The sequence below is a fragment of the Semicossyphus pulcher genome, unplaced genomic scaffold (assembly GCF_022749685.1).
Source record: "Semicossyphus pulcher isolate SPU_LCO1_2020_fin unplaced genomic scaffold, fSemPul1.0.p SCAF_5, whole genome shotgun sequence".
NCBI classification, from domain to species: domain Eukaryota; kingdom Metazoa; phylum Chordata; class Actinopteri; order Labriformes; family Labridae; genus Semicossyphus; species Semicossyphus pulcher.
In genome coordinates, this window is record NW_027211726.1 from 565404 (window position 1) to 582500 (window position 17097).

Sequence of the window (17097 nt, forward strand, 5' to 3'; positions counted from 1 at the left end):
GAACCTGTGTTAAATAAAAAATATTTAGGAGATGTCAAAATCAATTTCCATAGTTTCTGTTGTTTCTATTTTTATGATCACGGTCTGTTGACAGATTTATAATTTATATTTTCATCATTAAACTTTTCATATTTTTTTCTTTCCTGGTATTTATCGGCTTCCATACATCATGTTTTCAAAAATATCATAATATAAATGTTGTGCCTCCGTACAAAACAAATACAAAATACTTCATTTAACTTAAATGTGAAGTTTCACAGTTTAACTAAAATTATTGAAGTTAAACTCTGAAAAAATGATCTTTTAAATATAAATCAAGAATAAGTAGCTTTTGTTGAAATATCTCATAACTTCACTGGTTTAAAAAAAACACATTACACATTTTAAATCTAAACATTTGGATTATTGTCACGTGCTGATCGATACTCATAATACTCCTGTGAAGATTGTTTCTTTGTTCGAGGTGTTACTGCGCCGCTAGATGGCGCCGTCAGGCCCCTTCACCGGAATGTAGGCTACCGTGCACGTCCGCTTGTCACAGCGCGTGCACGAGCGTTCAAAGAGAGAGAGAGAGAGAGAGTGAAAGAGTGAGAGCATCTGCCTCCACACACACACACACACACACACACACCGGGAGGATGCTACCTCGGTTCAGACAACAGACGCGGAGCTGAGGAGGCACCGGGCGGACTGACGGACTCACCGACACCAGGACCCACCGGGCACAGAGCTACCGGGGCCGGGCCGAACCTCCCGCCGGGCCGGACCGGGCCGAACCTCCTCCCCGTCGGTGTGATCGTCCTGAGAGCCCCAGAGGAGCGGAGAAGAGGAGGAGGAGGATGAAGAGGAGCAACCCGAGCAGACGGGTAGGAGCGGGAATCACATCTTTATTTATTACCGAGCGCGTTCCATCTTCATTCATTTATCCATTCATCCGTTCATCACTAATTCATCCTTCATCCTTTCATCTGTTCATCAGATGAGCTGTGTAACAGAGAGATGATCATTCTGTGTCTGTTTATATAAAACATCAAAGAAACTACTGACACATCTTTTTTATTTCATGTTAAAACCTGCAGGATGTTTAAATAATCTGTAAATATGATAAAGCACGAACATTGTTCTGTGTTTGAATCAGTGAAACACTTGTGATAGTGCTCTCCTCGTGCTGTCTGCAGGTTTATGCTAATCAGTGCACATCACCACCACCATCCTGCTTTAGTAATAGACACATAAACTTCACATATATTTAATATTAGCATGATGAACAGAAACAGGAGCTGAATGTGTTTCCTGAAAACGTTTCAGATAAAACATAAAAACACTGATGTGTGACAGAGGAGCTGTGACTGCTTAAATAAAGATGAATGATTATATTTATATATAAAATATATATTATTCTATAATATAAATATAATATTCTTTTCTTTGAATCATTAATAATGTGATGAGCTGATTTTAAACCTCAGTATTTGTGTAAAACAGACTGTAATGGCTGCAACATAATCCTTGATGGGTCAAAGGTCGTCCACTAAAAGTTCTTGTTGTTTCCACTGACAGGCTCAGATTGTTATTCTAAGTGTGTGACAACATGACAGAAAGGATCCCTACAGAGATAGACCTTTTTGTTACAGAGGAAGATGATTGTTTTAACCACACACAGACGTTACATCGCTCTCTGCACACACACCAGACTCCATTCAGAAAAACACTGATTTTACCTCACAGGACACAGGAGATGCTCTGCTGCATTATTTGCAGACTCACTGTAAGAAGACAGAAATGACTTCAGTCAGGAGGCACAAAGAGAAGTGACGTCTACAGTAAATATTAATATGAAACATAATTAATATTATTATAAAAACATGAAAGAAAAATAACTGAGATTTATGGAGCAGGGACGGGAAAACGTCACATCCTACATGTGCTGAACTCCTCTCTCACTGCAAACACACCAACACCAACAACACATTCTGATGGTCAGTGTGACAATCGATCAACAGTCAGGTAACTTCAATTTGAAAATCTGCAGGAAGTCTGGTGGCGGTTTCAGCCGTGAAGCAGTAAAGTTAAGAGTGTCTTCATAAACGCCGACAAACAAACATGAACTTTGTGATATCTCTACAGCACTCGAACCTGCTGCTTCTTCTTCATTGGTGTTTTCAGCTTCCTGTAGTTGTGTAATGAAAGTAGGTCAAACTCACACTCCTCCTCCTCCTCCTCCTCCTCCTCCTCACCTCTGCTCTTCTTTTTCTTCCGGCTGTAGACTCCATGTTTCTTCTTCTTCTTCTTCATCCTGCTGTAGACTCCATGTTTCTTCTTCATCATCATCCTGTTGTAGACTCCATGTTTCTTCTTCTTCATCATCCAGCTGTAGACTCCATGTTTCTTCTTCATCATCATCCTGCTGTAGACTCCATGTTTCTTCTTCTTCATCATCGTGCTGTAGACTCCATGTTTCTTCTTCTTCATCATCCTGCTGTAGACTCCATGTTTCTTCTTCATCATCGTGCTGTAGACTCCATGTTTCTTCTTCTTCATCATCCTGCTGTAGACTCCATGTTTCTTCTTCTTCTTCATCATCCTGCTGTAGACTCCATGTTTCTTCTTCTTCATCATCCTGCTGTAGACTCCATGTTTCTTCTTCTTCTTCATCCTGCTGTAGACTCCATGTTTCTTCTTCTTCATCATCCTGCTGTAGACTCCATGTTTCTTCTTCTTCATCATCCTGCTGTAGACTCCATGTTTCTTCTTCTTCATCATCCTGCTGTAGACTCCATGTTTCTTCTTCTTCATCATCCTGTTGTAGACTCCATGTTTCTTCTTCTTCTTCATCCTGCTGTAGACTCCATGTTTCTTCTTCTTCTTCATCCTGCTGTAGACTCCATGTTTCTTCTTCTTCATCATCCTGCTGTAGACTCCATGTTTCTTCTTCTTCATCATCCTGCTGTAGACTCCATGTTTCTTCTTCTTCATCATCCTGCTGTAGACTCCATGTTTCTTCTTCTTCTTCATCATCCTGCTGTAGACTCCATGTTTCTTCTTCTTCATCATCCTGCTGTAGACTCCATGTTTCTTCTTCATCATCGTGCTGTAGACTCCATGTTTCTTCTTCTTCATCATCCTGCTGTAGACTCCATGTTTCTTCTTCTTCATCATCCTGCTGTAGACTCCATGTTTCTTCTTCTTCATCATCCTGCTGTAGACTCCATGTTTCTTCTTCTTCATCATCCTGCTGTAGACTCCATGTTTCTTCTTCTTCTTCATCATCCAGCTGTAGACTCCATGTTTCTTCTTCTTCATCATCCTGCTGTAGACTCCATGTTTCTTCTTCATCATCGTGCTGTAGACTCCATGTTTCTTCTTCTTCATCATCCTGCTGTAGACTCCATGTTTCTTCTTCATCATCGTGCTGTAGACTCCATGTTTCTTCTTCATCATCGTGCTGTAGACTCCATGTTTCTTCTTCTTCATCATCCTGCTGTAGACTCCATGTTTCTTCTTCATCATCGTGCTATAGACTCCATGTTTCTTCTTCTTCATCATCCTGCTGTAGACTCCATGTTTCTTCTTCTTCATCATCCTGCTGTAGACTCCATGTTTCTTCTTCTTCATCATCGTGCTGTAGACTCCATGTTTCTTCTTCTTCTTCATCCTGCTGTAGACTCCATGTTTCTTCTTCTTCTTCATCCTGCTGTAGACTCCATGTTTCTTCTTCTTCTTCATCCTGCTGTAGACTCCATGTTTCTTCTTCTTCATCATCCTGCTGTAGACTCCATGTTTCTTCTTCTTCATCATCCTGCTGTAGACTCCATGTTTCTTCTTCTTCATCATCCTGCTGTAGACTCCATGTTTCTTCTTCTTCTTCATCATCCAGCTGTAGACTCCATGTTTCTTCTTCTTCATCATCCTGCTGTAGACTCCATGTTTCTTCTTCTTCATCATCCTGCTGTAGACTCCATGTTTCTTCTTCTTCTTCATCATCCAGCTGTAGACTCCATGTTTCTTCTTCTTCATCATCCTGCTGTAGACTCCATGTTTCTTCTTCATCATCGTGCTGTAGACTCCATGTTTCTTCTTCTTCATCATCCTGCTGTAGACTCCATGTTTCTTCTTCTTCATCATCCTGCTGTAGACTCCATGTTTCTTCTTCTTCATCATCCTGCTGTAGACTCCATGTTTCTTCTTCTTCATCATCCTGCTGTAGACTCCATGTTTCTTCTTCTTCTTCATCATCCAGCTGTAGACTCCATGTTTCTTCTTCTTCATCATCCTGCTGTAGACTCCATGTTTCTTCTTCATCATCGTGCTGTAGACTCCATGTTTCTTCTTCTTCTTCATCCTGCTGTAGACTCCATGTTTCTTCTTCTTCATCATCCTGCTGTAGACTCCATGTTTCTTCTTCTTCTTCATCCTGCTGTAGACTCCATGTTTCTTCTTCTTCTTCATCATCCAGCTGTAGACTCCATGTTTCTTCTTCTTCATCATCCTGCTGTAGACTCCATGTTTCTTCTTCATCATCGTGCTGTAGACTCCATGTTTCTTCTTCTTCTTCATCCTGCTGTAGACTCCATGTTTCTTCTTCTTCATCATCCTGCTGTAGACTCCATGTTTCTTCTTCTTCATCATCGTGCTGTAGACTCCATGTTTCTTCTTCTTCTTCATCCTGCTGTAGACTCCATGTTTCTTCTTCTTCTTCATCCTGCTGTAGACTCCATGTTTCTTCTTCTTCATCATCCTGCTGTAGACTCCATGTTTCTTCTTCTTCATCATCCTGCTGTAGACTCCATGTTTCTTCTTCTTCATCATCCTGCTGTAGACTCCATGTTTCTTCTTCTTCATCATCCTGCTGTAGACTCCATGTTTCTTCTTCTTCTTCATCATCCAGCTGTAGACTCCATGTTTCTTCTTCTTCATCATCCTGCTGTAGACTCCATGTTTCTTCTTCTTCATCATCCTGCTGTAGACTCCATGTTTCTTCTTCTTCTTCATCCTGCTGTAGACTCCATGTTTCTTCTTCTTCATCATCCTGCTGTAGACTCCATGTTTCTTCTTCATCATCATCCTGCTGTAGACTCCATGTTTCTTCTTCTTCTTCATCCTGCTGTAGACTCCATGTTTCTTCTTCTTCTTCATCCTGCTGTAGACTCCATGTTTCTTCTTCTTCATCATCCTGCTGTAGACTCCATGTTTCTTCTTCTTCATCATCCTGCTGTAGACTCCATGTTTCTTCTTCATCATCATCCTGCTGTAGACTCCATGTTTCTTCTTCTTCATCATCCTGCTGTAGACTCCATGTTTCTTCTTCTTCATCATCCTGCTGTAGACTCCATGTTTCTTCTTCTTCATCATCCTGCTGTAGACTCCATGTTTCTTCTTCTTCTTCATCATCCTGCTGTAGACTCCATGTTTCTTCTTCTTCATCATCCTGCTGTAGACTCCATGTTTCTTCTTCTTCTTCATCATCCAGCTGTAGACTCCATGTTTCTTCTTCTTCATCATCCTGCTGTAGACTCCATGTTTCTTCTTCTTCATCATCCTGCTGTAGACTCCATGTTTCTTCTTCTTCATCATCCTGCTGTAGACTCCATGTTTCTTCTTCTTCTTCATCATCCTGCTGTAGACTCCATGTTTCTTCTTCTTCATCATCCTGCTGTAGACTCCATGTTTCTTCTTCTTCTTCATCATCCTGCTGTAGACTCCATGTTTCTTCTTCTTCATCATCCTGCTGTAGACTCCATGTTTCTTCTTCTTCATCATCCTGCTGTAGACTCCATGTTTCTTCTTCTTCTTCATCCTGCTGTAGACTCCATGTTTCTTCTTCTTCTTCATCATCCAGCTGTAGACTCCATGTTTCTTCTTCTTCATCATCCTGCTGTAGACTCCATGTTTCTTCTTCTTCATCATCCTGCTGTAGACTCCATGTTTCTTCTTCTTCTTCATCATCCTGCTGTAGACTCCATGTTTCTTCTTCTTCATCATCCTGTTGTAGACTCCATGTTTCTTCTTCTTCTTCATCCTGCTGTAGACTCCATGTTTCTTCTTCTTCATCATCCTGCTGTAGACTCCATGTTTCTTCTTCTTCATCATCCTGCTGTAGACTCCATGTTTCTTCTTCTTCATCATCCTGCTGTAGACTCCATGTTTCTTCTTCTTCATCATCCTGCTGTAGACTCCATGTTTCTTCTTCATCATCCTGCTGTAGACTCCATGTTTCTTCTTCTTCTTCATCATCCTGCTGTAGACTCCATGTTTCTTCTTCTTCTTCATCCTGCTGTAGACTCCATGTTTCTCCTTCTTCATCATCCTGCTGTAGACTCCATGTTTCTTCTTCTTCATCATCCTGCTGTAGACTCCATGTTTCTTCTTCTTCATCATCCTGCTGTAGACTCCATGTTTCTTCTTCTTCTTCATCATCCAGCTGTAGACTCCATGTTTCTTCTTCTTCTTCATCCTGCTGTAGACTCCATGTTTCTTCTTCATCATCATCCTGCTGTAGACTCCATGTTTCTTCTTCTTCTTCATCATCCAGCTGTAGACTCCATGTTTCTTCTTCTTCATCATCCTGCTGTAGACTCCATGTTTCTTCTTCTTCTTCATCATCCTGCTGTAGACTCCATGTTTCTTCTTCTTCATCATCCTGCTGTAGACTCCATGTTTCTTCTTCTTCTTCATCATCCTGCTGTAGACTCCATGTTTCTTCTTCTTCATCATCCTGCTGTAGACTCCATGTTTCTTCTTCTTCATCATCCTGCTGTAGACTCCATGTTTCTTCTTCTTCATCATCCTGCTGTAGACTCCATGTTTCTTCTTCTTCATCATCCTGCTGTAGACTCCATGTTTCTTCTTCTTCTTCATCATCCTGCTGTAGACTCCATGTTTCTTCTTCTTCATCATCCTGCTGTAGACTCCATGTTTCTTCTTCTTCTTCATCATCCTGCTGTAGACTCCATGTTTCTTCTTCTTCATCATCCTGCTGTAGACTCCATGTTTCTTCTTCTTCATCATCCTGCTGTAGACTCCATGTTTCTTCTTCTTCTTCATCATCCTGCTGTAGACTCCATGTTTCTTCTTCTTCATCATCCATCTCCACGTCCTGCTGTCATTGTGTTTTTTTTCCGGCTCTTTGTTGTGTTTTTTCATAATGTTTTTTATGTTTTGTGTCAGGGCGTCCAGGACTCGGGTCAGCCCCCTCCCCTGCAGCCGGAGAAGGCGGGCTGGATCAGGAAGTTCTGCGGCCGCGGGATCTTCAGGGAGCTGTGGAGGAACCGCTACGTGATGCTGAGAGGAGAGCGCCTCTACGTCTCCGACAAGGAGGTACTTATACTCTATACACAGTATAAATACACATTCAGGATGTATGCCGTGTTTAAAGTACACATAGAGTATATTTAGTGTACACACAGTGAGTATTTTTACTGTGAGTGTGTGTGTCTGTGTGAAATCCTGGAAGCATGAAAACATCAGTCAGAGTGTGAGACTGTTTGAGGAGCTGGTGATGTCAGCATGTTGGACAGGACAGAGAGGATTGTGGGTAATGTGTGGCAGGTCCTCTGGCTCTGAGTGTTGGATAGGACAGAGAGGATTGTGGGTAATGTGTCTGGCAGTCAGCAGCTGTTTGCTGTCAGAGCGGCTTCCTGTTTTTGTAAAGCATTTGTGTGTTGAATCTTTTCTTTTATTCATTTCTTCCTTTCTTCATCAATACTTTTTTCCCATTCACCATCCTTTTCTCATCCCTCCCCTTTTTCACCCCTCCTTCTTTTTCTCTCTTCCTTCTTCTTCTTTGCTTTCTTCCCTCGCTCCCTATTTTCTCATCCTTTTTATTTCACTCTTCTTCTTTTCTCTCCCTTCTTCCTTTTTTTGCTCCATCCTTTCTTGTATCTCTAATTCCTTCTCTTTAGTAAATAACCTGATTCAATGTTTCTGCAGAGATTGGAGTGCAACATGCAGCTCCTCCAATCACAGTCCAGCTTTTGTGTGTTGTTTAGTGTATGTGTGTATGTGCATGTGTGTGTTGGTGTGTGTGGCTGGAGGCTCAGCTGTGTCAGATGAAGATCTTTGATTCTGCAACACGTGCTGACTGCTCAGCCTGCAGCCTCCCTGTGTGTTAGATAATGTGTGTGTGTGTGTGTGTGTGTGTGTGTGTGTGTGTGTGTGTGTGTGTGTCTCTCCAAATATATCTCTGGTCTCTTTCAGGACATTTAGTTTTTATAAAGGCCCGCTGTGACATCACAGGTCACCTGATCTCTGGGTCTGACTCAGCGTGTTCAGAGATGACTTGACGCCCTTCTGCTCCTCCTACACACTGAAACTACACACTGAACTACACACTGAAACTACACACTGAAACACTGAAACTACACACTGAAACTACACACTGAACTACACACTGAAACTACACACTGAAACACTGAAACTACACACTGAAACTACACACTGAACTACACACTGAAACTACACACTGAAACACTGAAACTACACACTGAAACTACACACTGAACTACCCACTGAAACACTGAAACTACACACTGAAACTACAAACTGAACTACACACTGAAACTACAAACTGAAACTACAAACTGAAACTACACACTGAAACTACACACTGAACTACCCACTGAAACACTGAAACTACACACTGAAACTACACACTGAAACTACACACTGAAACTACACACTGAACTACCCACTGAAACACTGAAACTACACACTGAAACTACACACTGAACTACAAACTGAAACTACACACTGAACTACCCACTGAAACACTGAAACTACACACTGAACTACACACTGAAACTACACACTGAACTACACACTGAACTACCCACTGAAACACTGAAACTACACACTGAAACTACACACTGAACTACAAACTGAAACTACACACTGAAACTACACACTGAACTACAAACTGAAACTACACACTGAAACTACACACTGAACTACCCACTGAAACACTGAAACTACACACTGAAACTACACACTGAACTACACACTGAAACTACACACTGAAACACTGAAACTACACACTGAAACTACACACTGAACTACACACTGAAACTACACACTGAAACACTGAAACTACACACTGAACTACACACTGAAACTACACACTGAAACACTGAAACTACACACTGAAACTACACACTGAAAATACACACTGAACTACACACTGAACTACACACTGAAACTACACATTGAACTACACACTGAAACTACAAACTGAACTACACACTGAAACTACACACTGAAACTACAAACTGAACTACACACTGAAACTACACACTGAAACTACAAACTGAACTACACACTGAAACTACACACTGAAACACTGAAACTACACACTGAACTACAAACTGAAAATACACACTGAACTACAAACTGAAACACTGAAACTACACACTGAAACTACAAACTGAACTACACACTGAAACTACACACTGAAACACTGAAACTACAAACTGAAACTACACACTGAACTACACACTGAAACTACACACTGAAACTACAAACTGAAACTACACACTGAACTACAAACTGAAACTACACACTGAAACACTGAAACTACAAACTGAAACTACAAACTGAACTACACACTGAAACTACACACTGAAACTACAAACTGAAACTACACACTGAACTACAAACTGAAACTACACACTGAAACACTGAAACTACACACTGAACTACACACTGAACTACACACTGAAACTACACACTGAAACACTGAAACTACAAACTGAACTACACACTGAACTACAAACTGACACTACACACTGAACTACAAACTGAAACTACACACTGAACTACACACTGAAACTACACACTGAACTACACACTGAACTACACACTGAAACTACACACTGAACTACACACTGAACTACACACTGAAACACTGAAACTACACACTGAACTACAAACTGAAACTACACACTGAACTACACACTGAACTACACACTGAAACTACACACTGAAACACTGAAACTACACACTGAACTACACACTGAACTACACACTGAAACTACACACTGAACTACACACTGAAACTACACACTGAAACACTGAAACTACACACTGAACTACACACTGAAACTACACACTGAAACACTGAAACTACACACTGAACTACACACTGAACTACACACTGAACTACACACTGAAACTACACACTGAACTACACACTGAAACTACACACTGAAGCACCGAAACTACACACTGAACTACACACTGAAACTACACACTGAACTACACACTGAAACTACACACTGAACTACACACTGAACTACACACTGAAACTACACACTGAACTACACACTGAACTACACACTGAACTACACACTGAACTACACACTGAAACACTGAAACTACACACTGAAACTACACACTGAACTACACACTGAACTACACACTGAAACACTGAAACTACACACTGAACTACACACTGAACTACACACTGAAACTACACACTGAACTACACACTGAAACTACACACTGAAACACTGAAACTACACACTGAACTACACACTGAACTACACACTGAAACTACACACTGAACTACACACTGAACTACACACTGAACTACACACTGATGCATGTGATCAGGTGACCTGTCGATCAAACGGCTGGTCCCTTCCTCTCTCTCTCTCTGTGAGCTCTGTGTTTGGGCTCCACCTCCTCCTGAGGGAAGCATCCAGCAGCCGACTCTCTTCTTCATCCTTGACTGTTACCAGGTGACGCAGAGTACACCTGAGGCCTGAGGACCTTTAAAACGAGCACAGAGAAAGCAGATCCTTCTCACACCTGTAGCGTCTCTTTGTGAGTCCTGTGGAGCGACCTGTTGCTCATCGTATCACTACTATAGACTCAGCGTGTATCGTTCTGTCCTTGTTAACCGAACAGGAAGTAGACTTTAACTTGTAGTTCTTATGGGGCAGACTTGGCACATCTGCAGGCTACAACAACTGTGTGCAGACTGAACCAGTCACTTCCTGTCTGCACCTTCATCATCAGCTACACCACAGCCTCTCATTGGCTCTTCCTCCTCAGTCTACTTTTTAAATCATCAGCTGGTGAAATCAAACAGTCTCATGCAGTTTGAAGCTGATGTGTTTCAGGACACAAACGTCCAGATGATCTTTAATTATTTGAAGCGTCCTTGTGTTAATTCAAACTGGGAGAAACCATTTGAACTGATTACAGGGGGGATACTCTTCCTTCTTCTTCTGTGGTGTTTTTATATAAATGTTCTTATTCAGTAAAAAGCTTCATTCACTGTGACATCTTAAAAAACAGGAGCTCTGATTAAGGATGAACCTGATGATATATTCACTGCGAGGAGCTGAGTGTCCCTGAACTCAACACCAGTTTCAAACTCCTTCTTCTCCTCCTTCCTCTTCTTCTCCTCCCTCCCTCCTCTGCTTCTTCTTATTCTTCTCCTTCTTCTTCTTGTTGTTCTTCTTCGTTGGTGTCATTCAGTCTTCGCTCTGCAGACAGAGAGAGGACTGTGATGGACATGTGAGTGATTCAAAATGTCAGATTGTTGGTGAGTCCCTGAAGGTGTCACAGAGGACAGGTGTACCTCCGTGATGTGTTCAGGTGCAGCGGGTGTGTGTGGATGTTTAAGTGCTGAGTGTTCAGTGACTCTGCAGCTGCACATTGTATTTATATAACAGGAAGTTATGTAAGTGCACACAGAGTGAGTCACGCTGCTCTCTATGAGTCTGTAAACACTCTTCACTGCACAGACACAGTGTGAGATTTTAAACCTCTATTTGTCAGCTGCTGTTAGCTTAGCTTCATGCTAACATCAGCGCTAACTTTTGTCATCACTAAATTAAAACAGGTTGTACTAGTAAACCAGTTGTTACATAGAGATACATATTTATAGCAGCTTACTGCAGGTGTAACAGTTGTGTAGCTAACTGCCAGAGCTAACATTAGCATGCTAACATCTGAGCCGTTTTGTGTAAAAGAGGTCATGTGGAGAACAGTCGACATTTCTGACCTGAAACTTAATAAATGTTTAATAATGACAAACTGGAAGATTTCAAATTTTACGAGAGACCTCAAATAACCAAATGCTTTGCTAATTACTATCAGTTAGCTTAGCATAATGAGATATTTACCTGTCATTATAACCTGTATATATACTACAACACAGAGATGTCTTCATGCAAAGAGACAGAAATATTTTTTGTTAGCTTTTTCTGTTAGCTTCTTAAACTGTTGTGTCTGCATGTTATGCACGCTCTTGATGCTACAGAGACTTCCTGTTTACAGAGCTGCTTGCTCCTGATTGGACAGTGCAACAGAAGTTTCTTAGCAACAAACTGACACATTAGAGTCTTTACAAGCTGAGACAATTGTTAAGCTTAAATAGTGCAATCTGATGTAGTTAATAACTAGTTTAAAGTGGTTAGTAGTTAGTGAGAGCAGCTGACGTTCACAGTGAGAGAAGCTGCAGCTCAGACTCCTGAACACTGAGAGAACATTAGATTTATTTTGAGTGAGCAGATGCTACTGACATGAGAAATGTGTTACAGTCACAGTGTGTTTATGACATAATCTACTTTCTCTGTGCCTGCTTTAGTTTTTGCTGCTGCAGCCTTTAGGACACATTAATCTGACGTCATTCAGCTCAGCCTGATTCTGTGAGTGCGTCAGACATGAGACATGTTAAAGACAACATGACAGAAAGGATCCCTACAGAGATAGACCTTTACATAGATAGACGTTACATCGCTCTCTGCAAACACACCAGACTCCATTCATAAAAACACTGATTTTACCTCACAGAACACAGGAGCTGCTGCTTTGATCAGTTAGTGTTTAGTGTTATTGTGTGATTTTGGTGTTTTAAATGGTTAGTTCTGATCCAACACAATATTTATGTGACACAAAATAGCACAAAATATAACTATATATGAGACCAGCAGCTCCTGTGTTCTGTGAGCTTAAATCAGTGTTTTTATGAATGGAGTCTGGTGTGTGTGCAGAGAGCGATGTAACGTCTGTGTGTGGTTAAAACAATCCTCTTCCTCTGTAACAAAAAGGTTTTTCTCTGTAGGGATCCTTTCTGTCATGTTGTCACACACTTAGAATAACAATCTGAGCCTGTCAGTGGAAATAACAAGAACTTTTAGTGGACGACCTTTGACCCATCAAGGATTATGTTGCAGCCATTACAGCCTGTTTCACTGCTGTTTAAATAATTTAAATAAAGAGCAGGTCTGGAAACATGAATAATAGAAATAATTTGACATGATGATGTGTTCTCACTGGATTCATTTCATTCTGATTAACGTAAAAGATGTTGAGTTTCTGTGTTTCCTGTTAAAGGTTTTATTTTAGTCCACTTAGTTCTGTTTCACTGCACTGACTTTTTTCCCTCGTCTTTCTCCGGAGGTCGAATGAAGAATAATGACTCATGTGAACCCACGAGTGTGTGCGTGTGTGTGTGTGTGTGTGTGTGTTTCATGTAATTATGATTTTTTTTCATCATCAGTCGTCTTATTTCAGCCCAACGTTGACCCAGAACGCTTTAATTCAGCAGCAGCCTGAGGGAGACCTCACTGTCTGTGTGTGTGTGTGTGTGTGTCTGTGTACATTTGCATGTTTCAGTGCTTTCAGATGAAAGTGTGTGTTGAACTTAAAGTAGTACTGTTGTGGGGACATTGTGTCGACTCCCTGACTTTACAGGGACAAAATAAATGTTATAAACCTCTGAGAGTAACACTCAGTTTAAGGTTACTGTCAGGTTAAGGTCAGGGTTAGACATGCAGCAGTTAGAGTTCAGGTGATATTCTGTATAAAAAGATGGCCGACATGCCAGCGCCCTAAAAGTGAAGCCACACCCTCTCTGTCGCCCCCTGCTGACTGGCTGCAGTATAGGTCATAAAGCCCGCCTCCTCCATGTTAACAGATGGGACATGAGTCAAACTATAAAATCTAAATACACGTCAAATACATTTTTCTCAAACATGGTTTCTGTCATTATAGTTAGTTCTTATCCTGCTGATTTATGTCCAAGTGTTCATTTTTATCACAAGTTTACTTTTAATTAGTTATTTGATGCTATAAAAAGGGGGCGTGGCCTCATGATTGACAGCTCTGTGGACAAATGGGGCTCCTGCAGCGTTCTGTTCCCGAGTAGCAGAGTAGAAGAGGAACGGCGAGAGGAGACGTAACTAACACTAACACTACAGTCATTGAACTTTCCATCAGCGTGAACATCTGCTTCAGACCGACACAAGAAGCTGTTCTGCTGCAGACTGAGCCCACCTGAGGGCTCCAACACGCCAAGGCCACAAGGTGAAGGTGTGTGTCGGGTAGAGGAAGGGGCGGGACGTCAATACTGTGGCAGGTTTCAGGTTGTCCGAGTGTCGATCTGATGAGACGATGATTTCAGTTTGAATCTGATCACAGAACATTTTTCACGGCTTCTCTTTTAAATAGTCTCTGATGTAAATTACATCGTCATCGTGTCCTCATCAGCTGATCAAAGTTTGATGATGTCACAGTGTCGCTTTGTGCTCATGTTGATCACATCGACTAATGTTCAACACCACCAGCCTCTACACACAAACACGCACGCACGCACACACATAGATTCCATGAGACCTGGTTGATGTGCAGTGGCACGTAACGACACAGTGATGGATGGTCTCACTGCTGCTTATTGGGATTGATCTGTGTGTGTGTGTGTGTGTGTGTGTTTGACTTCTGTTTGAAGGTTCAGATTAAAGGGGCAGTGTGTGAGTAACAGTAGTTTTAACAGTAACAGTAGTTTAAACAGTAGTTTTAACAGTAACAGTAACAGTAGTTTTAACAGTAACAGTAGTTTAAACAGTAGTTTTAACAGTAGTTTTAACAGTAACAGTAGTTTTAACAGTAACAGTAGTTTAAACAGTAGTTTTAACAGTAACAGTAGTTTTAACAGTAGTTTTAACAGTAACAGTAACAGTACTTTTAACAGTAACAGTAGTTTAAACAGTAGTTTTAACAGTAACATTAGTTTTAACAGTAGTTTTAACAGTAACAGTAACAGTAGTTTTAACAGTAACAGTAGTTTAAACAGTAGTTTTAACAGTAACAGTAGTTTTAACAGTAACAGTAGTTTAAACAGTAGTTTAAACAGTAACAGTAGTTTAAACAGTAGTTTTAACAGTAACAGTAGTTTTAACAGTAACAGTAGTTGAAACAGTAGTTTTAACAGTAACAGTAGTTTTAACAGTAACATTAGTTTAAACAGTAACAGTAGTTTAAACAGTAGTTTTAACAGTAACAGTAGTTTTAACAGTAGCAGTAGTTTTAACAGTAGTTTTAACAGTAACAGTAACAGTAGTTTTAACAGTAACAGTAGTTTAAACAGTAGTTTTAACAGTAACATTAGTTTTAATAGTAACAGTAGTTTTAACAGTAACATTAGTTTTAACAGTAGTTTTAACAGTAACAGTAACAGTAGTTTTAACAGTAACAGTAGTTTAAACAGTAGTTTTAACAGTAACAGTAGTTTTAACAGTAACAGTAGTTTAAACAGTAGTTTTAACAGTAACAGTAGTTTTAACAGTAACAGTAGTTTTAACAGTAGTTTAAACAGTAACAGTAGTTTAAACAGTAGTTTAAACAATAACAGTAGTTGAAACAGTAGTTTTAACAGTAACAGTAGTTTTAACAGTAACATTAGTTTAAACAGTAACAGTAGTTTAAACAGTAGTTTAAACAGTAACATTAGTTTTAACAGTAACAGTAACATTAGTTTTAACAGTAACATTAGTTTTAACAGTAACAGTAGTTTAAACAGTAGTTTTAACAGTAACAGTAACATTAGTTTTAACAGTAACAGTAGTTCAAACAGTAGTTTTAACAGTAACAGTAGTTTAAACAGTAACATTAGTTTTAACAGTAACAGTAGTTTTAACAGTAACAGTAACAGTAGTTTTAACAGTAACAGTAGTTTAAACAGTAGTTTTAACAGTAACATTAGTTTTAACAGTAACAGTAGTTTAAACAGTAGTTTTAACAGTAACAGTAGTTTTAACAGTAGTTTAAACAGTAACAGTAGTTTAAACAGTAACATTAGTTTTAACAGTAGTTTTAACAGTAGTTTTAACAGTAACATTAGTTTTAACAGTAACAGTAGTTTAAACAGTAACATTAGTTTTAACAGTAGTTTTAACAGTAACATTAGTTTTAACAGTAACAGTAGTTTAAACAGTAACAGTAGTTTAAACAGTAGTTTAAACAGTAACATTAGTTTTAACAGTAGTTTTAACAGTAACATTAGTTTTAACAGTAACAGTAGTTTAAACAGTAGTTTAAACAGTAGTTTTAACAGTAACATTAGTTTTAACAGTAACATTAGTTTTAACAGTAGTTTTAACAGTAACAGTAGTTTAAACAGTAACAGTAGTTTAAACAGTAGTTTTAACAGTAACATTAGTTTTAACAGTAACAGTAGTTTAAACAGTAGTTTTAACAGTAACAGTAGTTTAAACAGTAACAGCAGTTGAAACATTAGTTTTAACAGTAACAGTAGTTTTAACAGTAACAGTAGTTTAAACAGTAGTTTTAACAGTAACATTAGTTTAAACAGTAACAGCAGTTGAAACATTAGTTTTAACAGTAACAGTAGTTTAAACAGTAACATTAGTTTTAACAGTAGTTTTAACAGTAACATTAGTTTTAACAGTAACAGTAGTTTAAACAGTAGTTTTAACAGTAGTTTTAACAGTAACATTAGTTTTAACAGTAACAGTAGTTTAAACAGTAACAGCAGTTGAAACATTAGTTTTAACAGTAACAGTAGTTTTAACAGTAACAGTAGTTTAAACAGTAGTTTTAACAGTAACATTAGTTTAAACAGTAACAGCAGTTGAAACATTAGTTTTAACAGTAACAGTAGTTTAAACAGTAACATTAGTTTTAACAGTAGTTTTAACAGTAACATTAGTTTTAACAGTAACAGTAGTTTAAACAGTAGTTTTAACAGTAGTTTTAACAGTAACATTAGTTTTAACAGTAACATTAGTTTTAACAGTAGTTTTAACAGTAACAGTAGTTTAAACAGTAACAGTAGTTTAAACAGTAGTTTTA

General features: G+C 39.3%; 1 protein-coding gene across 1 annotated transcript in view; it reads left to right on the forward strand.

Moving 5' to 3' along the window:
- Positions 1 to 667: 667 nt before the first annotated feature.
- Positions 668 to 17097, forward strand: part of plekho1a (pleckstrin homology domain containing, family O member 1a) — a 27485-nt gene continuing 11055 nt past the window's right edge. Inside the window, exons 1-2 of the mRNA XM_069681972.1 lie at positions 668 to 866; positions 7168 to 7317. Of these exons, the coding sequence (XP_069538073.1) occupies positions 840 to 866; positions 7168 to 7317 (177 nt within the window). The 5' untranslated portion in view covers positions 668 to 839. The remainder of the gene's footprint in view (positions 867 to 7167; positions 7318 to 17097) is intronic.